General features: G+C 34.2%; 1 protein-coding gene across 1 annotated transcript; it reads right to left on the reverse strand.

Annotated features, from left to right (window-relative positions):
• Nucleotides 1-384: 384 nt before the first annotated feature.
• Nucleotides 385-23,596, reverse strand: LOC308640573 (ADP-ribosylation factor-like protein 5B). The gene is made up of 6 exons (XM_081312429.1): nt 23,507-23,596; nt 11,200-11,260; nt 8,695-8,842; nt 5,947-6,030; nt 1,625-1,776; nt 385-606 (listed from the first exon to the last, which is right to left on the reverse strand). The coding sequence occupies exons 1-6, from the start codon at nt 23,553-23,555 to the stop codon at nt 558-560; spliced, it is 543 nt and encodes a 180-aa protein (XP_081168555.1). The 5' UTR covers nt 23,556-23,596; the 3' UTR covers nt 385-557.
• Between the last annotated feature and the right edge of the window lie 2,499 nt (nt 23,597-26,095).

The raw sequence follows: 26,095 nt of genomic DNA on the forward strand, positions 1-26,095 counted from the left end.
GGAATTAAAGGCAAATATTCATGATGGATAATCTTTCTTATATGTATCTTCTAGGCAGATTTATTTCTTTAGAATAAAGTCTGTCAAAAAGATAATTGATTCATAAAAAGAACAAATATTTAGTGCTGGAAAAATTTGGAAGTAGTACCTGATAATTTCCACTAAAATTCTGTCAAAACTGGAAGGAGGGAGTGGTGATCATGAATGGAAAGAAATTGGTCATAAAGGTTATAACAATACTTTTGAAAACATTAAACATATGACAAACATTTTTTACAAGGCAGTCACTGAATAATTAGAATACAGAATAAGCAGTCAGAAGAGTTCTGTTGCTGAAAACAGTTATGCATTATGTTCATCCAACTGAAGATTAGTGTATTTAAAAAAAGTTAAGAAAAAATCTTTTATGTTCCAGTTCAGCTGCACTTGATTCAAGTGTTGCTCATAGAGGTTTGTGTTGTTATAAATTAAACATGCTGCTGCCTCAGCAGCCAAAGGTACTAGGAAAAATGTTCATGTCATAGAATAAATAGAGCAGTCTCTTTCAAGCTAAAAAGTTATCTTACGCCAATCCGGGAGGTCATCCACTCTAGACCTTGGCATAACCTACACAAAGAAAGAAGTATTTTTAAAATTAATAAAAGATTCACTTAAAATGATTTTAAATCATTATGAGTCATTGTGGGAAACTGCTTTATTTTCATCTTGAAGATACAGCTTTGGCAGTTTTGACATGAAGACTACAAATGCACCTCCCCTTTAACTGAAACCACTTGGAAAAAAAAGGGCAAGAACTTCACCTTACCCTCTTAAACTCTAAAGAATGAAATACCTACAGACAACCTTAAAATCATGGGTCAAAGCATTTCTATAGCACATCTATTATACTGCAAGCATCTCTAAGGAGAAAACTAAGAAGTTAGGTTGATATGAAGAAAAACAAGTTCCTAGATATAAACTATATAATCTATGTATAACACACCTTGGCTTAATATCCACTTTCAAATTCTTAGAAAAGAATACACCACAATGGCATTTATCTCAAATGTTTCTTGTCTAGAAAAATTTCTTGTCTCCCAAAAAGGCTTCTGATAATAAAGGAGATGTATACTTGTGAAAAACTGGAAGCTTGAGTTTAAGTCCTTGCATAAAATATATAATTTCTTTAAACATTCTGTTCCTTTATAGTTCAGGTGATATAATAGTTTTCTCTCACTCAAAAAAATTATAAAAGTTAACAAATGAACAATAAAAATTTTGGACTGTGAAAATTTAATTCAAAACTTATTATTGCTAGACATGGTGAACCACACCTGTAATCCTGGTGACTCAATAGGTTGAGGCAAGAGGATTCAAGTTTGCTGGGTCAGCCTGTGTAACTTAGCTAGATATAAATAGATAAAATAAAAATTATTGCTTTTTTCTAGCTAAATATTACATTTACATTAAAAATTATAAAAAAGTTATAATTTTGTTTACTAAAATAATGCAACCCTCTAAGTCTGAGATACAGTATAAAAACCACCTTAATAACAGTAAAAGAAACAAAGATCCAAGAAGGAAACAGGTTTGCCTAAAAAAGTTGAAAGGACCCATATCTCCCCTCAGGTTGATTAACACTTACCCTTCTCCTGTTAAAGCACAGCAAGACTGAATGTGCCATGGATGATCCTTAATTGAACTAAGGGTGAGGTATTTAGAGATTTCAGCTGTCGTCATACACCCTTTCATATCCTGTTTATTTGCAAAGATAAGGACTGCAGCTTTCCTTAAATCCTGCAATCAATAAAAAAAACTCTATTATGTGAGATATTATTAGTCAAACTAAAATAATGAAGTAAAAGTGTAAAATATACTCAGCAGACAGTTATAATGGAATGTCCCTACTTTAAAATGATCAGGCACTAATAATTAATTTTAAAATTTTGTTGAAATAAAAATAATCTCCATCACAATTTAATGGCTCAGTCTAACAAAGACAGATTAACATAAATCAGATAGTTAAAAGTTTTATCTTTATATTTGGGCAAACAGAGTTAAATTAAAAATAAAATATACAGATAGTCTTGGTGGTACACAACCATAATTCCAGCTTCTCAGGAGGCTGGGGCAGGAGGATTGAGTTCAAAGGAGCTTCAGTAACTTAGGGAGGCACTATGCAATTCAGTGAGACCCTGTCTCTATTTAAATATGAAAAAGGGCTAGAGATGTGGCTAAGTGGTTAAGTGCCCCTGGGTTCAATCCCTGGTGGTGGTGGTGGGGGGAATATACCAGAATCTGAAATATAGACATATGGCTAAATTTCAATGTTGTGAAAATAACTGAAATAAAAAAATACACATAATAAGTATAAGAGGTTTAAAGAAGAGGTACAGTAAAACACAGTAAAAGTATAAAAATAAGCAAAGAAATAACAATCACTACTTTTAGGATACTGGACAACCTCTGAGAGAAAAATCACATCAAAAGGTTTCATAAGAACATTTGTTAGAGGGGAGTTACGGGAGGCAAGGGAGTATGGGGGTAGGAAGGACAGTAAAATGAATCAGATATTATTACCCTATGTGCATATATAACTACACGACCGATGTGATTCTACATCACCTACAACCAGAAGAATGAGAAGTTATCCTCCATTTATGTATGATGTGTCAAAACGCACTCTACTGTCATGTGTAACTAATTAAACGAGAACGTTACAATGAGAACGTTACTCATTATTCATTAAATAATTTAATAATTATAATACTTACTAAAAGTTTTATTTTTTCATATCTCACTTATCACACTTTATTCTAAGGCATGCATAAGAAATTTCAATGTGGAAAAAAACACTGCAGAAAGAGTAGTAGCCTATAAATTAATGTCAGGCTTTTTTATGTTTGCAAAAGTAATCAAATTTTGATGTCAAGATTTTCAATATGTACTCATGATTTTCTAATATATTGGAGTACCGATTTTCAAAGTAGCTTCTAATTATCAATTATATTTCAAGCAATGTCTGTGGTGTTATTTCCTTTTCCACATCAGGAATTTTAGTAGTTTGAATTTTCTCTCTTTTTCTTCATTAGCTTGGCTAAGATTTATCAATATTATTTATTTTTTCAAAGAACCAACATTTTATTTCATTGATTTTTTTGAATATATACTCAAATAAAATAGAAAATCATGAAGACATCAACAAATTTCTAGACACATGATCTTCCTAAATTGAATCAAGAGGATACAGAAAATTCAACACATCAATTTCAAGCCATCAAAAGCCTACCAGCAAAGAAAAGTCCAAGTCTAGATGGCTTCTCAGCCAAGTTCTACAAGACCTTCAAAGAACTTAAACAAATACTCCTCAAATTATTCCATGAAACAGAAAAGGAGAGAACCCTTCCAAACTCACTCTATGAAGCTACTATCACCCTGATACCAAAACCAGACAAAGACACATCAAGGAAAGAAAACTTCAGACCCTATAAATATCCTTGATGCACATAGATAAAAAAAATCTTAAAATAATGGCAAATAGCATACAAAACATATTTAAAGATACTGAACCATGATCGGGTAGGATTCATTTCAAGGATGCACGGTTGGTTCCACATACAGAACCAAATAAAAATAATATATTACATCAACAGACTGAAAGACAAGATCACATGATTATCTCAATAGATGCAGAAAAAGCATTTGATGAAATTCAGTATTCATTCATGTTCAAAACAGTAGAAAAACTAGGAACATATATCAACATTATAAAAGTACCTGTGCTACACCCACAGCCAATATCATGCCAGATGGAGAAAACTTGAAAGTATTCCCTCTAAACTCTGGAACAAGACAGGAATCCCCTCTTTCACCACTCCTATTCGATATAGTCATCGAAACCCCAGCAGGGCAATTAGATAGAATAAATTAAAGGAATATGAATAGGAAAAGAAGAGCTCAAACTATCCCTATTTGTCAATGACATGATTCTATATACAGAAGACTCAAAAACCTCCAGCAGAAAGCTTCTAAAACTCATAAATTATTTCAGCAAAGTAGCAGGGTATGCAATCAACACCTATAAATCAATTGCATTCCAATACACTAATGATGAATCAGCTGGAAAAGATCTCTACAATGAAAACTACAAAACACTAAAGAAAGAAATTGAAGAAGACCTCAGAAAAATGGAAAGATCTCCCATGTTCTTGGATACGCAGAATTAATATTGTCAAAAAGGCAATACTACCAAAAGCACTATACAGATTTAATGCAATTCCTATTAAAATTCCAATTATGTTGTTCCTAGAAACAGAAAAAGCAGTCATGAAATTCATTTGGAAAAATAAGAAGCCCAGAATAGCCAAAACAATCCTCAGTAAGAAAAGTGATGCAGGAGGTATCACAATACTAGACCTCGAATTATACTATAGAGTTATCATAACAAAGATGGCATGGTATTGGCACAAAAACAGACATGAAGATCAAAGGAATCATACGTACAGTTTCCTCATACTTGACAAAGATGCCATAAACATACATTAGAGAAAAGAGCCTCTTCAACAAATGGTGCTGGGAAAACTGGAAATCCATATGTAGCAAAATGAAATTAAACTCCTGTCTCTTGCCCTGCGCAAAATTCAACTCAAAGTGGATCAAGGACCTAGGAATGAGACCACAGACTCTGAATCTACTAGGAGAAAATGTAGGCCCAGCTCTCTATCATGTCGGCTTAGGAACTGACTTCCTCAATAAGACCCCCAAAGCGCAAGAAGTAAAATGAAGAATTAATAAATGGGATGGTATTAAACTAAAAAGGAAACAATCAAGAACACGAACAGAGAGCCTACAAAATGGGAGAACATTTTTACCACCTGCACCTCAGATAGAGCATTAATCTCCAGATAAAAACTTAAAAAACTTAACATCAAAAAGCCAAATAACCCAATAAATAAAGGGGCAAAGGAACTGAACAAGCACTTCACAGAGTAAGAAATACAAATGGTCAAAAAAATATGAAAAAATGTTCAACATCTCTAGCAATTAGAGAAATGCAAATTAAAACTACACTGGGATTCCATCTCACTCCAGTCAAAATGGCAAGTATCAAGAATACAAGTAACAAACAATGTTGGCAAGGATGTGGGGAAACAGATACACTCAAACATTGCAGGTGGGACTGCAAATTGGTGTAACCACTCTGGAAAGCAGTATGGAGAGTCCTTAGAAAACTTGGAATGGAACTACCATTCAATTCAGTTATCCCACTTCTCTGTCTATAACCCAAAGGATTTAAAATCAGCACACTACAGTGACAGTCACTACAATGCTTACAGCAGCTCAATTCATAATAGCCAAGCTATGGAAACAACCTATGTGTCCTTCAAGAAATGAATGGATAAAGAAAATGTGGTATATATACACAACGGAATATCACTCAGCCATAAAGAACAAAATGATAACATTTGCCAGTAAATGGATGGAACTGGAGTATATATGCCTAAATGAAATAACCTAGTCCCCCAAAATCAAAGGCTGAAATTCTCTCTGACATATGGATGCCAACCCACAAGAGAGAGTGGGAGAGGAAGAATAGAAGTCCACTGGATTAAAGAAAGGAAGGAAATGAAGGAAAGGTAGGGGGAATGAGAAGGACAGTACAAATTAATCAGACATCACTTTCCTAGCCTTGTATTTGAATATATGACCAAGGTAACTCTGCATCATGTACTATCACAAGAATAAGATTCTAATCAGAGTAAGTTATAATCCATGAATGTTTAATATGCCAAAAGACACTCTATTAGTCATATATATCTAAAAAGAACAAATAAATTTTTCAATATGTAAAGTTTTACTAATGATGAAATAACCAATACCACTGTATACTAATCATTATAAAAAAGCAAAACCAATATACAGAGACCTGACACCATTATTTTTTGAAGATATGTTTTCAAAACTTACCTCATGAGCCAACATTCTGTATAATTCTTCTTTCGTAATAGCTAGTCGTTCCATGTCAATACTATCAACAACGAGAATGATGAACTAGAAGACAATTAAAAAAAAAGAAATTAAGTAAGTTGAATGTGATGGTGAAAAATTTTCTAATTTACTCTAGTGATATTAGTAGCTTCTTCACATAGCATTGTCATTCCTATAAAATAGATAGTGCTATTTTTAGTCACCAAGAGCTTACAGAGTACAAAATGTTAATAATAAGATGATAATTGATAATTTTAATAAACAAAAACTGTAACCAAGTTTATTTGTTAAAGTGCTTTTTGAATATATACTATGTAATAATATTTGCTTTTAAATGTGAATAAAATTGATTTATAAAAAGAAACAGTAATTTAAAGAATACTTTCACTAAAACATTACTCTATTATTCATTTACTAATAATCAGCTATATATTTATGAGACAGTCTCCCACTTATTGGAAAGAAAAAGTTAAAACACATTAAGAATAATACTAATGTATTGGGAAGGTTTGCATTTCTGTAATCACAGCTACTCCAGAGGCTGAGGCAAGAGGATCTCAAGTTCAAACTTAGCAAGATCCCATCTCAAAAAAAAAAAAAGTTTTAAAGGGGCTGTGGATGTAGGTCATGCATCATTTGCGTAGTATATATGAGGCCCTGCATTCTATTCAGTACCACATACAAAGAAAGTGCTAAACTATGTTAAATTATATGTATTGGTGTTAATATGCTAAAGGATTATGCAGGTGAGATGAGAGAAAGGCAAGAGAGCCAGGACAACTGGAGTAATCCATTGGTGAAGGTGTACACGAAAAAAAATTTGGTCTTGCAAACAAAAATACAAGGAACTTCAAACTAAAATAAAAACAAAGAATGAAAGTAACTTTGCTAGGTAAAAAAAAAGATAGTAAGAAAAGGCATCTAGCTCAAACACCTTATACAGAAGATAAATTTTAAAAATGAGATTATATGGTGCTAAAGATTATGTAAAGTAGGGTGGTAATCTAAGATAAGATAGAAAAGATGGAGTTAAGTTATAGAAATGACCTTAAAACTAGAGAGAGACAACTAGAGTAATCTAAATGTAACCTGAGAAGGGTTTAAGACAAAAGCAAAGAGAAAGAAATACAGCAAAGGAAGAATGAACAGAATACCAAGAATTACATGTGAGTTAATGAGAGGAAGATGTCAGGAATTAACTCCTTAGATTATAATGTACCTTTTGGATGTCAGTCACTTCAATGCAAAGAATTTTTAAAAAGCAAGGGGCTGGGATTGTGGCTCAGCAGTAGAGCGCTTGCCTAGCACATGCAAGGCCCTGGGTTTGATCTTCAGCACCACATAAAGATAAATAAATAAAATAAAGATATTGTGTCCAATTACAACTAAAAATATTTTTTTAAAAAAAGCAAGATGACAAGAGTGAACAAAAAGATTAGTAAAATACCACACAGATCAGATCCCTGTCTGAAATCTAAGAGTGCAGATGCTAGGTGTCATGCTGGTATTGCAACAAAGGCCTTTATTTTTCATAGTAATTTTGATATTCTTACAGAAATAGTTTATTGAAAGAACATTTCATACATATGGTATCAGTAAAAAAATCTTTTTATGAACTAAGGGCAAGTCGCCTAGAGTTTCATCAATTTCAAAAACTACCCTTCTGAAGTGTTTTAAGTACACTTGAAACATCTAGAATTAACTTTGACCTATTTCTCAAAGGTGAACTGCTCTTTCACAGCTGAATTTAACTGAGCTTTGGAAAAAGTATTTATGCTGTTGACAAATGTATATTAATCTAACCTATAACAAAAATATTTGCTTATCTACTCTTCTGCCTCTCCTCACCCCCAACCTAAATAAAATAAGTACTACCACAAGTGCTGAATATTTGAAATAACTCATCCTGGTTTAGTACTTACACACTGCATTAGAATATACGCACACATACAGTTATGGTATTACAATATACATCTTTTTCTTAAAAAGGCAACTTTGCACACCAAAAATTCTTTCCATTTCACTTTCTCCCAAATCCAGTTTTTAAAAGGCTTCATTTTAGAAAATAATTCCTGAGGAGTACCTCTTTGCAAAGAAAAATTACATGGATTCTATTTACACTAGCATTCTCAAGATAAACCTCTCATCATCACTGTATGACTTTAAAGCAACAACAATAAAAACTTGGCCTCTAAGAAAAAATAAAGCAGAAACTGTAGATAGTCCAGATTTGTTCCACAGGCTATCTCTGAAGTAATAAGATAATTACATAAGTGATAAAGAACTCTGAGGGATGCTGCAAACTCATCTTTTTTTGTTTTTAAACATTACAATACAGTCTCACCAAAATTTTAAATATTCATTTGATGCTATTTGAAAATCTTATGTTAAATCATACTTAAAAATATTTTACTCCTTCTTTAATCATGTCTTTTTATTTTTGCAAGATTTTGGGAAAAGTTGTATAATTTCTCCTAATGTTAAATTTCTCCAATACTTAGAGATATTACAATATTGCTAAAAGAATAAACTGTGAGCGTCTACTCAACAGTAAGAACTCAATAAATAATCACTCCCAATACTCTTTTCCTTACCTTTTCTATTTAAAAAATCTGAATTCTGTATTAAAAAAACAATCTTATTAAAAGACAACTGTCAATAATCCTAATTTACATTCTATTTTCTGTTTCTTTTTCTTGTTAAAAATCAGAAGTATTCTTGGCATACCTCTGTGTTTGAGTAATATGTGTTCCAAGATGACCTTAGGGACTCTTGACCACCGATATCCCACATAAGAAAATGAGTATTCTTTACAACTATTTCTTCAACATTGCTTCCTATAGTTGGAGAAGTATGGACCACTTCATTCATTAAGCTGTTGAAAAAGACAAACACTATAAAAACTCTCTTGTACATTTTGAGAAGAAAAGTAAGTTTTATCCCTATATTTTAAGAATGAATCAACCTTTCTCAAAATAAAAACCATAAGCATACAAAATAAATACTTGGAGAACATTTGTGCCAATAAAGATCTAGACAAATGGGGGCTGGGATTCTGGCTCAGCAGTTGAGCGCTCGCCTCACACGTACGAGACCCTGGGTTCAATCCTCAGAACCACATAAAAATATATAAGTAAAACAAAAGTACTGTGTCCAACTACAACTAAAAAGTAAATATTAAAAAAAAGATCTAAAAAAGAACAAGTACTGAAGACTTTTTTTGTTGTTGTTTTTTGGTATTGGGGATTAAGCCCAGAGGCACTTAATTGCAGAGCTATATCCATAGCCCTTTTTCTTTTTTTATTTTAAGATGAAGGCTTATTAAGTTTCTCAGGACCTCGCTAAGTTGTTGAGGCTGGCCTCAAATTTGTGATCCTCCCACCTCAGCCTCTGGAGTTGCTGAAGACTTTTGTTTTTTTAATAGAATGAGATGTAAACTTGATTTGGATAGAAGGGAACACTGTAGTGTGAGTCTGCATTTCTGTGGGAAAAAAATTCATATACCACCAATTTTTTATTATTTAGGTCAGAACCAATGCCTCATCCTCAACCAAGTTTCTAGGTGACTGACCACTGGCAACCATTGGAGAGTAGGCTATCCATACGCATGGTGGTACACACCTGTAATTCCAGTTACTCAGAGGCTGAGGTAGGAGAATTAAAAATACCAGGCCAGCCTGGGAAACCTAGCAAAACTTTGTATCAAAATAAAAAAATTAAAGGAGCTGGCGATGTAGTTCCATGGCAGAAAACTCCTGGGTTTGATTCCCAGTAACACACACATACGCACAAACATGTACATCAAAGGCTATGTGAGAAATTTAAGACCTAGGTCAGTCAAAAAATTAGTGCAGTTGGGTACAGTGGCACACACATCTAATTCCAGCAGTTTGGGAGGCTGAGGCACGAGGATTGCAAGTTCAAAGCCAGCCTCAGCAAAACAGAGGTGCTAAGCAACACAGTGAGACACTGTCTCTAAATAAAATACAAAAATGGGCTGGGGATGTGGCTTAGTGGTTGAGTTCCCCTGAGTTCAATCCCTGATAACCCCCCTCCCCCAATCAGTGTAGTACAACCCAAATTACAGACTTAAAAAGACCATGGGCAAATAAAAATCTTACATAAAATGAACTGTATATTTATACTGCCATAATCATTAAGTTACATTAATTATTTAATTCAACATGTGTTTGCTGACAATATGACAAAGTACTGTGTTGGAAGAGGCTTCCAGTTTTCTCCTGAGTTTTATATATATATTTGAGGCTACATGAAATTATAATAAAGATGAGAAATTTCTTAAATATCTATATTTGTTGTTTAAAGACTTTTAAAATATTAAAATACACAATGGATAATGAATGAAAATGTGTTAAAAGAAGCAGTTACTGAACTCTGAAACAAACCACAGATAGTAAGTTTCTAGCAGAGTAACTGAAAAATAACATGTATTGCTTAAGTGAATATTTCTGGTGAGCCACAGACTGATGCACATTTGTCTTTTTATTTATTTATTTTTTTTGTGAGGCTGGGTTTTGAACCCAGGGCCTCCTGCATACTAGACAGGAGCTGTGCTGAGCTATACTTCCAGCCCTAGATTCATATACTTTTAACACAAGATGTGGAGGGAAGAGGTGAGAGCTATGCAATCCTGTAAAGTACTTTATTATTATTTGTAAAAATGCTTCAGATCCTGATCCATTTTTGTAAGTTAACATCTCATTGGCACTGAAAGGATCACTGCATTAGCACTGACAGAATATTAAGAGTTACTTGGATGAGTTAATTAAACTCTTAATTAAATTTCTTAAAGCATTAATATATTACTCTTAAAATTTCAAGTTTCTCCCTTTTGTGAGCTAATAAAGCAATACTTTGATCATCAGTACTTCAGACAAGTCTGGTTATGCTAACTAATTCCAAAGCTATTAGTCAGGAGAGTAGTAAGTTCCCAGAAATATCAAGCTGGTATGAGAAGAACTAAGTGAAATCCATTTTATCCACTTAATATTGGTTCTTTCTTTTAAGGACAGAAAACAAAGTTCTTGTAGAAATATATATTTATCAAAACATGACAGCTTATTTACTTGCTTTTTTGGGAAAATGCTGAAAAAACATATATAAGTCTTCCTATTATATTGAAAAAGTGAATAAAAATGGCATCTCATTTTTGTTAATTACAAAATGTTTCAATAACTAAAATACTAAAAACTATTAAATATCCATACTTACAATTGATAAAGAATGGTGGTTTTCCCCGCATTATCCAATCCCACTATAATTACTTTGTGTTCTACAGAAAGAAAGCAAACCATAAACATTTAATACTGTTGCATACTACAACTACATGTATTCATACAATTACACATTTTCAACAATGATTATTACTTAGCCTGTTAATGAAAATTATTTACTGGATTTCTACTTCTGAACTACTAAAATAAATTTAGAAGCACCCGTCACTTTGGGTATAAACATTAATGTAGACAAAACATATGACTCTGCTTTACACAGCTACTTAAAGTCTCTGCTAATCAAGTTAGCTTTTTGTCAAGTTGTGTTTAGTTGTGATTTTCCACCTACATGTACCAGGATACTTTTCTTCTATTCACTTAAAAATCATTACCCTAAGTACATATATGAAGACCTGAATGGTGTGAATATACTTTGTACACAACCAGAGATATGAAAAATTCTATATGTGTAATATGAATTGTAATGCATTTTGCTGTCATATATAAATTAGAATAAAAAATTTTTAAAAACCCTCTTTTAGCTGAAAACTGCAATAATTTCTGTTACCAAGACACACATATTCTTAACTAGTTTTTCACTGCTTGTACTAATTTAGAGAAATATAAGCAGTCACTCAGTCTAGTGCTTTTTTCAATCTGAATTCAACAATTTTCCTGTGCAGATATTGTTTTTTGTACAACAAAAGTCATTTCAGTGCTTTTCTCCTTCTGGTGCCATGCACTAACTAGTCACTTCTTTATAAGCAGTTATTAAAGCCTGTCTAATTATTCTGGTAAGTGGTAGATAATCTAAGATCTTCTTTGAATGAAAAAGAGAAAACCTCTGGATACCACACAGAATATATTAAAGATTTCATTAATCCAGGGCAGAATGCTTAGAAAGCAGGATATGTATGGAAGCTGTCACAAGAACCAGAATACAAATTATTTTGAAGTCAACAATTTAGCATTTTGTATCCTGTTTCTCTTGATAACCTCTGATGAGTGTCAAAATTCTGATAATACATTTACCTGAATTCAGGTCATATTCCTATTCTAAAGCCTTAATACTGTATCAGTCAAAAAAAAAAAAGGAGAAGCTGCTTTGTAAAACAAAACTAAACCAAATGAAACTAGTTTACTTATTGTAAGTCACTATAATTCTTTTTCCATTCTTTTGGTTCATATCCCCTAATTTCTAATGGAGGCACTCTTGACGTGTTGTGCTGTTTGTTCTTGTTTATAATATAAGAATAAGAGCACTCTTAGCACAGGCATTTTAAATTTTGATAGCAGCTGAAAACTTTACTTCCTCAGCATCTGGAGACCAATTAGAAGAAAGTCACTAATCAAAGGGTAAGCAAAACTTACAAGTATTTATGTATTTCTCTGAAAGTTTCAAGTCTTCTCTTTTGCAAGCTACCAAAGCAGTATTCTGACAATCATCACTTTAGATGATGCCATGCTACTCAGGAGTATCAGGGGAAGAGAATGGACAGACACTACCAAAATGAAGTGAATACCTGGAGCCATTTTCTTTCCATTTTTTTTTTGCAGGGTTGGGACAGGAGGAACCTGGGATTGAACTCAGGGACACTCAACCACGGAGCCACATCCCCAGCCTTATTTTGTATTTTATTTAGAAACAGGGTTTCACTGAGTTGCTTGGTGCCTTGCTATTGCTGACACTGGCTTTGAATTTGCGATCCTCCAGTCTCAGCCTCCAGAGCTGCTGGGATCACAGGCCTGCACCACCGTGCCCCACCCTGGAGCCATTTTCAAACAATTCTGCTTCACATTTTGATGATCATGACAACTAGAGTACTAAAAGGCCTAACAGTAAAAATCATGCATCATTTTGAAAGTTGGTCTCCCAAAGGTTGGTCTCCAAAGTGAATTAAGGAGAGACAAACTCTGAAGGTGGATAGCATATAGATTTCATTCAAGTTGTATAAAACTGCTTTTAGCCCACACTGACAAGGAATTCTGGCAATTAAAACACACAATTTCAACTCTTATGATGAAGGTATACACAATTATCCTTCAAATAAACTGAATTCTATCTTCTGATCTTAAAATTACCATCAACAATCTGAGTCTATCTATAAGAGAACATCAACTATAAAGGAATGCCTATGTGTTTTTAAAAAGCACAGAATAATAAGGTTTTAGATCTTTGTTCTGAAAAATATATTTATCATCATCTGTACAGTAAGAATAAAAGCAGTTCAAAAGTCATTGATTAAAAACCAATTAAAAATGCACTCTGTTGCATAAGAGTTGAAATTGTGTTTTAGGAAGCTACTAAATAATTGCTAATTGAGTATGCTGACGGTCATATACTGGTTAGTAAAGTTTTTACCCATTCAAGGAAAAATCAATTTGCTGTCACAGAATAAAAGGTGCCCATGTTCAGGGCAGGAATATTTGTGTTGGGGATAGAAATGTGAGTAAAAATAATTTTAGGTTAAGACATTACCATAACTATCAGAGTTACAGTAAATTAGAATGTTTTCTTTAAAAAAAATGTGTCTGCATACCATGAGATCATTACCAAGGACATCATTTCACTGGAAATAACTTCCGGGAGAATCTCAAGTTCAAAGCCAGCCTCAGCAACTTAGCAAGGTCCTAAAGCAACTCAATGAGATCTGTCTCCAAATAAAATGTAAAAAAAGAGCTGGGGATGTAGCTCACTGGTTAAGTACTACTGGTTTCAATCCCAGAAGAAAAAGAAAAAGAAATACCTTCCTGGAAACCAAATTGTGCTTCTTTCTCCAACAAGAAGCTGGGAGAGATTCTTCCAATGTTATTTATCTATGCATCTCCAGACCCCAACATAATGTATGTTTATTTGTACTAAATGAAGGAAAGCTTCAATAGCAAAGTTTTAATTTTGATGAACGTTTTTGTATTCTTGGCTATGGTGTTAGTTCTTTTGGATTTCTTTAAAAATCGGTCCACGTTTTTATTTTGTAAGTTGTACAGGGACACAGACTTACACAATGAGGATCCAAAAGAAATAAGTAAGAGCCCTTGCTTGTACACAGGAGCAGGTTAAAAAACAATGGCTAATAAAAATGAAAAAAGAAACTTCAAAGAAAAAAAGTGGGAGAAAAAAAAATCAAAGAAAGAAAAATTTTCTCTTCGATTTTTAAATTTTACTCAGTGGAAAAAGAATTTATAGTTTTAGTATAGAATACCAATTGATGCCCAATAGACTAGCATCATGGGTACTAAACAGTAGTGGTATTAAAAAATAAATTGTAAAATGTGTCAAAAATTATTTTATCACATTAAAATTAATATTGTTAAAATATGATCAAATGTCCAACTTCTCATTTTAATGTGTAAGAAAGATATCATGAAATAGGGACTGCTACATTCTAGTAGAGCACATCTATCCCAATGCTATCATGTAACTAGAGCAAGTACTATAAATATAGTTTGTAAACAACCATAAAACCAAACAAAGAAAAAAAGAATAAAATTTAGTGATTTAGAAAATTTGGGATACTATATTTATAAAATATATGTTTGAATTATTGCAAAGGTGTAGACAGAAAAAAGTTAGACAGTAAAAAAGAGGAAAAAGCCTACATAGCAATGATGGCTGAATCTTGAAAATAAATATGCTCTCAAACCTTCTTTATCCCTGCTATATTAATTATAGAGTCATAAGATGTTATAGTTTAGAACAGACTGTAGAATGTGAGAAATATTTCTCTCTCACATACCTCATCTCCAAATGTACCTCTCCAAATGTACCTCTAATGAACCACCCCCCCAAAAAAAATCACAAAATTACTGACATAAGAAAAGCTAGAACTTGTTTCTCTGTTAGGTTACACTATATTCACTTCCCTCTCCTTTCCTTTAACCACCAACAATAACCACATTTCTGGATGATTCAATGTTTTCAAACCAACAATATAGATATGATGATTCAACAATTCAACATTTATTGAGTTCACTAAATGCTTTGACTATGGGATATTCATGATTAAAATGAACAGCAAAAGACTTTAACCTCAATAATCTTAAAAGTGGGGTAAACAAGCACTTAAAAAATAGCACCATTAATACGAAGTAATAGAGGTATAACATGGTAATATTCTTAAAGGTAAGAAAAAGCTAGCGTTCAACTTTCAGATAAGGAACAAAATGTCAAGAATAAAAAGAGATACTGAAGATTGTAATGTCAATAATAAAAAGAGATACTGAAGATTGTCATTAAGTATTTCGCATACATTATCTAGACCAATCTTTGTAATTATCCCAGAAGAAAGTGATATTATTTCTCATTTTACTGACAGGAAACTCGAGTCTTAGGCTGAATAACTTTCCCAAGGGCATACTGCTGCAAAGTAAACAGAACCTCATCCAGCCAGGTATTTGGTTCCAGAGAAGCAATTTTAACTAGTAAGGCAATATATTGCCTTCATGATCATATTTTAACATTATTAGCAAACTACATATACATAAATAAAATGCTTAAAAAGATCTTACTTTTAATTCCTCATATACACTATTTTTAAAGTTTAAAAACATTTAAATATATCTTCATGGGTATTTAAAACATAGTTTTATTTCAAGAAGTATAGAGCCTATAGAAAAAGATAACCATGTTCCATATCTTTACTACTTCTCAATTTTTTTTAACAGGGATTAAATTTAGGGGCACATGACCACTAAGCCACATCCCCAGCCCCATTTTGTATTTTATTTAGAGACAGGATCTCATTGAGTCGCTTAATGCCTCGCTCTTGCTGAGGCTGCATTTGAACTCTCAATTCTCCGGCCTCAGCCCCAAGAGCCACTGGGATTACAGGCATTCACCACCGTGTCAAGCTTCTTCTCAATTTTTAAGTAACATTCTACTACTAAAATAGTAAATACAAGGGTATTCATTACTTATCATTTACTCCTTACTACTTAACTTATTAACACTTATTACTAAAATAGTAAATGTAAATAGAATAACAGGAAAAAATTTAAATAGTAGTAAATATAAGAAAACATTTTAGTAAAATGTGTTAATTTTTTCAAGTTTGGCTAATGGTTTCCCAATGTGATACTTACCCACTTTTGTGACAAAATTGAGTTTTACAGTATTCTAAAAGTTAAAAAGAATCCAAAGATGTACTTCCCCAACTCACTGAATAATGATGAGAAGACTTTAACAAGAACATACTGAAAGAGAGCTGGTGGAACACACCTGCAATCCCAGGAACTATGGAGGCTGAAGCAGAGTCCATAAATTTAAGGCCAATCTCAGCAATTTATGGAGATATGTCAAAATTTAAAAAGGTTTGGGGATGTAGTTTGGTTGCAGAGCATCCCTGGATTCAATCCCTGGTACCAAACAACAACAACAACACAAAACAAAATACTCTTATTGATCTAACATATTTAGTTATCTAGAAAGTTTAAATGCTGTCCACAGGAATGTAATGATTTGAAAGACAAATGTTAAGGGGCAAAGACAATCTAGTCCACAGCCTTTAAGCTTCTATGACCATGTTCACAGTTGAAAAAATGTAAATCGTACAAAGAGTAAAAGAGATCACAGATGGGTCACTAAAAAAAATCTCAGTAAATTTGAAATAAAATTGAAATCTTATAGAGTATATTTCTAACCACAAGAGATTACATTAGGATCTAAGATTAACCTATCTAAAAATCAACAAATATTTGCTTAACAAAACAACATACTCATAAGTAATCCATAGGTCAGAGAAGAAATCACCAAAAAAAAAAAAGGTAAAAAATATTTCAAACTGAATACTGAAATACAACACTAAAATTTATGGAATACAGTTAAAGCAGTAGTACACAAGAGAGACATTTATAGCTTTGAAACACTTGCATTTAAAGAGAGAAAATCAGTACTACTATGTTTAATCCTTAAGAAGCGAAGTAGCAAAAAAGAGTAAAAAGAAGGAAGTGGCAGGGATTAGTAAAATATAAAACAAACAAACAATACTAAAATTTTCTATCTTAAAAGATTAACAAACAAAGTTGTAGAACTCTAGAGTACAAATTTCTAATTTTACCACAAAGCTGGGCATTGTGGCATATGTGATGTAACCACAGTAACTAGGGACACTGAGACAGGAGGACAGCAAATTCCAGGCCAGCCTCAGCAACTTAGCAAGGCTCTAAGCGACTTAGTAAGAACTAGTCTCAAAAATAAAAAAATAAAAAGAGCTGGGGTCTAGCTCAGTAGTAAAGCATCCTTGGGTTCAATCCCTAGTACAAAAAAAAAACACACACACACACAAAAATTACCATAAAGTTACAGTATTTGAGATAGTGTAATATGGCTTAGGAGTAGACACAGACCAATGGAAAGGAAGACATATATGATCATTTGAATTTGGACAAAGGCTCCAAAGTAATCCATCTGTGGGAAAAAGTCTCAGAAAATTATGCTAGAACAGACAGATAGCCATGTGAAAAAATAATGAAACCCAATTCCTAGTCATATCATAACCCAAAAATAATCTGAGGTGGTTCACTAGCTTAATCTTCCAGATGAAAGAAGCAGGTACCTTAAAGATAAAAGTTATTGAGCTTTTGTTTGTTTAAGAAACAAAACTTCACCAAAATTAACAATTTCTTCTCAGGACAATTCCCATTAACAAAATGAACAGAGGTGGAACAGGAGTGCACTTCAGTGGTAAAGCATTTGCTTGGCATGCTTATGGCCAGGGATTTGATCCCTTGCATTGCAGTGGGATGGGGAGGATAAAGTCACAGATTGGGGAAAAATATTCACGAAACATAAATCTGACAAAGAACCCATTTCAGAATATAGTAATAATTTCTAAGATTACAACAAACAGATATATATTGTTTTTAAATAAATAATGGATTTGAACTGTCTTCAAAGATATACACACACACACACACACATATATATAATATATATATATATATATATATATATATAAAAAATGGTAAGAACAAGGAAATTAGCATGCCCACCAGAAAAATGTAGCTTAAGGCTATAATGAGATACATTACACATCCAACAGAACAACTAAAATTAAAAAGACTGACAATGGCAAATGTTGGTAAGGATGTGGAACAAGTACAACTCTCAAACATTGCTGATAAAAGTATAAAGATAATATAAAACAAAAGATGAAGCAGTTTCTTAAGAGAAATAAAAATACCTACAAAAGTTTTAGGGGTAGTCATAGCATAGCCCATCAAAATGCAAATCTATAAAACAGTAGTTGTATTCATGCAAAGGAGAGAGCTATAGGTCAAGTTTCCATTGTGAAAGCTTAATTAAAAAATATAAACATAATATTAGAGAACAGAAAAAAAACCTCAAAAAAACTAAAGAGGGAAAAGACAATATTCATTGAACAGTGACACAAAAACAGTAAGAAAATATTTAGCAAGTTAGAAAAATTTCTTTTATATATACAAAATATAGTAGCTGAACCAAAATATTCCATGGGGAGATTGGAAGACAAAGGAAATAACCCAGAAAATATAGGTAGGAAAAAAGGCAATATGGAAAGGAATCTTTGAAAACCAATCTAGCAATAATATAATCAATAATATTTCTAGGGAAAAAAACCCTAAGAGAAAATTTTTAAAAATTTCCAACAGATGATGGGGTTGGGATTGTGGCTCAGTGGAAGAGCACTCGCCTAGCATGGGCAAGACCCAGGTTTGATCCTCAGCACCACATAAAAAAAATTAAAAAAATAAAAAAAATAAAGGCATTGTGTTGTCCATCTACCAAAAAAAAAAAAAAGGATATTCTCTCTCTCCTCTCCTGTAAAAAAAAAAAACAAAACAAAACAAAAAACTTTCCAACACAGCTGTTTTTTTTGGGTGGGGTGGGGTGCGGGGGGTAATGGGTATTGAACCCAGAGGTATTTTAACACTGAGCCACATTCCCCGTCCTCTTTATCTTTTATTTTAAGATAGGGTTTCACTAAAATGTTTAGGGCCTCACCAAATTGCTGAGGCTAGCCTGGAACTTTGAATTCTCCTGCCTCATTTCCCTAGAAGTTGGGATTATAGACACACACCACCACCGCATCCAGCAAAAGAGCTACATCTTTATCTTTAAACTGAAAATGTCATGCCTATAATCTGAGCTACTCTAGGGGCTGAGGCAGGAGGATTACTAATTTGAGGAGAGCTGTGGCAATTTAGTGAGACCCTGTCTCCAAAAAGAAAAAAACTAAAACAGCTTGAGATGTAGTAACTTGGTTTAAGGAAACAAACAAAAAACTGTACAATAATGGCAAAGACAAGTTCAAACCAGCAGAGAGGTAAATGTTGGGTTTGGAGCAGGAACCTCTTAGCCAAACATGCAAAGAAAACTAAAACAATTTTGTAATTATTTACACTGGGGTAAAAATATTAAAGGAAAAACAGAAACAATTATAAGCACGCTATGGCCCAGGGGTAACAAGACTTTAGTCTTCATAAAAAGAGATTAAATTATACCAAAAACCTATATTATGATGATGAAGGAATCGAACAGGCATAATAGTATTCTCTTTTACCATAAGTTAGCAAATGATAATGTTTAAAATTTCCATACAGGCATAGTATTCAGAAATATGGAAGTATGTTACATTAGAAGAAAAGTTTATAGAGACATGACTGACATACTTATCAGTTTAAGACTAGAATTATTCGATTTTTTAAAAAAACAATTTATATGCTACTTTGATATAAAACTTCATGTTTGCATAAAATAAAGCAAAAAAAATTGACAAAAATTAGCACCACCTATTTGCCAGTCACTGTAAATATAAGAGTGAATAAGACCAAGTTAATTCCACAAGTTTATTTCCATTGAAAGAAATAGAACAAGTAAGTAAATAAACATAATATGATTGTGGGTATAGAAAAATATTATTCAGAAAAACAGTAAAGACACAGTGTTAAGACAGGAAGAGTGCTGTTTTTAATAAAATGACAAAGAAAGTCTTCTAAGGAATGGGGTGATCAGAAATCTGAACAAATTAATGGACTGAACCTTGCTAAGGTATGGATAAATAATGTTCTAGAAGATTCTAGAAGACAGGAAGCAGACAGATAAGTTTGGTATATATGAAACCAGCAAAAAGTCCAGAATTACGAGCAGAATAAGCAAAGGGGGAAAATGTAAGAAACAAGATTTAAGAGGTTAGAAATGTACAGTAACACTCATAAAAAGATGGATATCAAGCTGGATATGGTGGCACATGCTGTAATCCCAGCAACCCAGGAGGCTGAGAAGGGGGATCACAAGCTTGAGGCCAGCCTCAACAACTATGCGAGGCTTTCAGCAACTTAGTGAGAAGGGGAAAAAAAAAGAATTGAAGATGTAGTATCAGTGGTAAAGTGTGTCTGGGTTCAATCCCCAGTATCCAGAAAAAAAAAAGAAAAAGAAAGCTAGATACTAATGCTCAAAATGATAACATGAAAATCACCAATGAGAAAGAAATGATTAATGAAATTAATGTTATTGTTATTTGATTATGAAAATGAACAACAAAAAACTTATTTCATTTGTCTTTCTAGATTACACTAGGAAAAAACTGATGAACAGTGTGTGCAATTGTAACAGAAAAAAAGGACCAAGCCTATAAAAGTTAAATGATATGTCAAACTTTAGACGGAAGTTTAAAGATAGCCCACACAAGTATGTTTTATGAAAATACACATATACAAACACATAAATATATAAAATAATGTTTGCAAAGGCAATCGGATTTTGAAATTATTTCAATGATAATTCTGTCAAAGTATTAACCTTCTAGCTTAAAATTAAAATAATACAAATTTGCAAGGATTAATTATGTTTAAATTGCTTTACTTAGACAATACATACATGTTTTAGTATACTTATTCCCAAAAAGATATTTTGTTTATAAGAAGATGCTTGGGGCTCTAAAATGCTGCGAAACCAAAGAGGAAATATGGAAACAGAGTTAAGGGAAAGGAGTACATAAAATCAGTAATTCTTAGCACTGCTTTGTATTAGAATTATCTTGGCACCGATGCCCAGGACACCCTCCCTCATTCTGATTTAACTGGTCTAACATGTGATCGTGGGCATTATTCTAATATACAACCCAAACTGAATACTTCCGGATTAGGTGTGTATTGTGATGAAAATGGAAGATACTTCGATTGGTAGTTTTGCTGATATAGTAAAAACAAAAAAACAACCCCACGCTGGACTAAGATATAAGTCTCATCATATCATTCTGTTTTAAACAATTATCCAAAGACCAAACTCTTCAATGGCTCTCACTGCTTGCTCTACATATTGAGGCCCTACGTGATTTGGTTCCTGCTGTTAACTCTTCACTCTCATCTCTTCTAATTAAGCAACAAGCAAATCAATATATTATATGACCAAATAAAACTATTCAGCTTCCTTAAATGTACCAAAGTATTTCATTTTTCCCCTTTTGTATTAATTAGCTCTTCTCCAGAGAAGAGTTTGCCCATTTTACCCAGCGTATCTAGCACGCTTCCTAACCTACTACTCATCTTTAAGTCCAAGTATACCTTATTCTGCAAAGTATTCCAGGAACCACCTAAGAAAAATTGATCACTTCATTCTTGATGCCACCTACATTTTTAGGAATATCTGGGAAGCAATTTACCATATTGCTTGTTCTATGTCTGTCTACTAATCTTTGAGTGCTCTAAGAGCATGTGAGGTTTGTATTTTTTTTTTTAGTTTGTTTTTAATTTTTCTATCTCCTATGCCATATGAGTAAATTTTGCAGAATGAGAATAAAATTAAATAACCATTAATTCTAAATTTTCAACAAGTAAGTTAAATAAAAATTCTAGGTAGAAATGGTGATTTAAGAGGCATAAGCAGTTCTGTGACTATAAAATATAGCCCATGAATGTCTTTTATTTTCTAAACTTTATATTTTTTACTACTTTCCAGTTTCAGCCAGAAAGCCTCAAACATGATAAATGACAGTAATACAAGAGAAAAGGGAGAAAAGAAAATGGAATAGGGTGCACAAGGAATCAACTACTTCAGTAATTTCTATTTGTTAAGCTAAGGGGGACGATAAACAGAAGTGATTATTAATCTTTATGCTTTCAATTATGTATTTAAACACTCCTTAACATAGTCATTTCTTAGAACAAGATTCAGAACATTTTAGCTGTCAAAATAATAAGTATTAAATTTGTAAATAATATCCACAGGTAGTTAAAATTCTGATCACTTTTGAAATCACTTGAAGAGTGATACTTACATATATATGGGTACACATGTTGCATATATGTTATTTTATCTATATTTATAATCTGGAAAGACTAGTGTTCTTACCAGTTTAAAGAACAAGTGAAGCATCACACATTCTAGTTCACGACTTCTTAAATCCAGAAAAAGGATTTGTACATTAACTAACAAATTGCTACTAGCATAAAAAAACCAAAATGCTTTAAAAATTATGCCTGGCAAAATGAAACTTGATGAATTTAAAAGTGGTTTCAATTACTAAGAAATCATTCTGCTAAAATAATCCTTAAAACTTTACTGTTGCCCCCCCCCCTTTTTTTGGTCTGGGTATTTGTTCTCTTCACAAGAAACCACATCTCATTCTGACTCAGAACAGGTTTTACAACTTCTTGCCCCTTTGGACTTGAAACTTCTACTTGTCTCATAACCTGTTCTCGACTAATTACGGACACGTAACATGTTACACAAAACCGAAAACACTGAGGGTTTTTTTTTTGTTTGTTTGTTTTAAAGCCTAAATAAGGTGGAGAGGTTAGCATGATTTCTGGAAACCGGTATAAAAGAACTCATTCCCTAGCGAAATCGGAGAACAAGTAGGTGCAAAGGCTTAGACAGTAGGATGGAAAACAAAACACCGAGTTTCGAAGAAGAAAAAAAAAAAAAAGGAAAGATAAAGAAGTTTTAGGTTCCTGGGCGAACACTTATCCTGGGGCAAAATACAGACTCAAGGATGCCTAATTGAAATTGAATAGGCCCTCAAATATGCCTCTAGGCATCCTTAAGTGTTTTCCGCTTTGCTCCACTAAGATCCAAAAATACTGTCTGAATTCTGGGAGACCAGATGCCTTCTCTTCTGAGTCCCTCTTTCTCCCCACATGCCAGGTCTCTCCTGCACATTCTCCAGGTCTAAAATACCGAGTTTCTGCCCACCCCCTGGACTAAGTCACTTCTCTGCGTCTAAGAATGTTTCGGTCCACCAAAAGCACTGCCTCCACTGTCCCCTTTCACGGGTCGGACCCCGCTGGCTTGGATTCCAGCCGCTGCGCAGCTCTATCGCTCTCACCTCGGTTACAGAAGAGGCTCCACAGTTTAGCGAAGATCAGCCCCATCATGAGCACCTGGGCGGGCCGCGGGGTCCCTCAGCAGCAGGTGCCGCTGTGCGGGGTCCCCCAACGCGGCGCTGGGTGTATGGAAGCGAGGAGAAACCGGCTGAGACCGCGCCGCGAGGGCACTGGATGACCCAGAAGCCTCGACCCGCCGCTCAGACACTAACCAGAAGGTGCCTAGTCGAAACCCTACCGGATAGTCCTTTGTTTCGAGTCCGCTGAGCCCAACGCCGACCCGTAGTCCCCTCAGTCTGAACCCACCTACCCACCAAAGGCTCGACCAGCCCCAAGCCCCGCCTCCGCTCCGCCTCCACCCCTATCCCAGGACCACCCATCGCCGGAAGAACGACGCATGACGTCAGCGCGCTTACGTCAACCCACGCGTTTGACGTGGCGTTTCCTCCAGTTTCACTTCCGGTAGGCGGAACCCAAAGCGGTTAGAAAGTGGGAGATTATTGTTTGAGAGTTGGGGATTTCTCTGGGTGCTCGCGTGTTTTCTCGTCACCGTTTGGAAAGTTGGTGGGGCTCACTTTACTGCGTGGTCTAGAGTTTTGTCTGGAAACGAGGAAAGTCCTAAGTTTCCCTGATTTAGCAGCTACTGTTTTGCTATTCTTTGTTGCGCTGAAGTGAAAAGTTTTGTCTGTTGACTCTTCCCGTCACTTGGGCAGGCAGTGTTGGGGTTCTGCCACGATTCTTAATTCTAAATAGGATTGATTGGGAGACGAACTATGGAATACCAGCAATCACGGAGTTCAGTTGGTGGCTCCCTCCCCCAACAGTTTTGCCAAGCATCAGGTAGGTTCCTGGAGCCTAAATCGAAATCCGTGCCTAAAACAATTCAAAAGGAGAGCCTCAGCTAGAGGTGTAATTCAAAGGTAACCCCCTTGCTTACCATGCTCAGGGTGTTGGGGGGGGGGGAGGAAGCCTGGAATGAGAGAAAACTGATTTTGAAACCATTTGACCAAGCAAGCTTTGCATAAGAGACTTTGAACTTTAGTCAGGAGGTAGGGTGGCCTTTTAACATGCTAAAATATTTGGTCACCTGTACTAGAAGAAGTGTGCCGTCTTCCCAATGCTAGGGTTTTAAGATCCTTTAAAAACTTCCATGCAGCTGGGCACGGTGGTGTGTTCCTGTAATCTCAGTGGCTCAAGGCTGAGGCAGAAGGATCAAAGTTCAAAACCAGCCTCCGCAATTTAGCAAGGTCCCATCGAAATATAAAAAGGACTAGGAATGTGCCTCAGTGCGTAAGCACCCCTGGGTTCAATCCTTGGTACCCCCCCCAAAAAAAAAGTAGTAATTCTTCAACTTTATGATATTAAAGGCAAGCTTCAACTTATATAGGAAAAAAGGGATGTGCTGAATCTTTGCAAATTAATTTTAATGACCATCCTTTTGACTATATAAACTATCGTGTGTTTGTAAACAGGCTTAATCCGTTCTATCCCTGAGTCCTTTATAAAGGACACTTATAAAATTTTAATTGAACAGCAATAATGTTTTCAGTTTTTATGAGTGTCATGTGGGACACCAGGACATAATGCAATGCGCTAAAGAGATATTTCTAGTCCTAGTTTCTTTGTTGAAACTATAACAGCTTCTTTAGTTGTTAGACAAGAAGATAAACCACATTTTACATATTTTCCCCCCTGGATTTCAGATTTCTAAAAAACAGTTACCTTTTTAAAAAGAACTATCTTTATATAAAGGGAGATCTTTCAAGCAAAACTTTATAAATTTTATTTTGTAAAAATTTTCATGATAGCCTAATGATATTTTAGAGACAGTAATATGAATTGTTCTTTTGTTTTTAATAAAATGGGATTAATAATTTGAGCAGTGCTGTTGTCATTTTTATTCATTTTAATTCTTTAAAATATTGGAAAATTTAGGCTCAGCGTGGTGGAACATGTCTGTAATCCTAGCAATTTGTGATAGGATAGCAAGTTCCAGGCCAGCCTCAGCAATTTAGCAAGGCCCTTATCAACTTACAGACCCTGTCTCAAAATAAAAAATAAGGTTGGGGTACATATATGTAGCTTGGTGGTAAATAACCCTTGGTTTCAATCCGGGTGGGGTGGGTGGGTTGGGGAAACAAAGTAAACTATTTGAAAATTTTGTTAAAAACTTTGTCGTCTTCTTCTTCTTCTTGGTGGGTGGGTTGGGGAAACAAAGTAAACTATTTGAAAATTTTGTTAAAAACTTTATCTTCTTCCTCTTCCTCTTCCTCTTTGTCCTCCTCTTCCTCTTCCTCCTCCTCCTCTTCTTCCTCCTCTTCCTCCACTTCTTCTTCCTCCTCTTCCTCCACTTCTTCTTCCTCCTCTTCCTCCTTCCTCCTCTTCCTCCTCTTCCTCCTCTCCTCCTCCCCTCCTCCTCCTCCTCCTCCTCCTCCTCCTCCTCCTCCTCCTCCTCCTCTTCCTCTTTCTTCATTGGGGAAACAAAGTAAAATATTTGAAAAATTTGTTAAAAACTGTTTTCTTCTTCTTCTTCTTTTTTTTTTTGTTATTTGTGTTTATTAAGCCCCTGGGTACTTTTCCATTCAGTTACA

The sequence above is a fragment of the Spermophilus citellus genome (genome assembly GCF_964194105.1).
Source record: "Spermophilus citellus genome assembly, contig: SCAFFOLD_130, whole genome shotgun sequence".
NCBI lineage: Eukaryota > Metazoa > Chordata > Mammalia > Rodentia > Sciuridae > Spermophilus > Spermophilus citellus.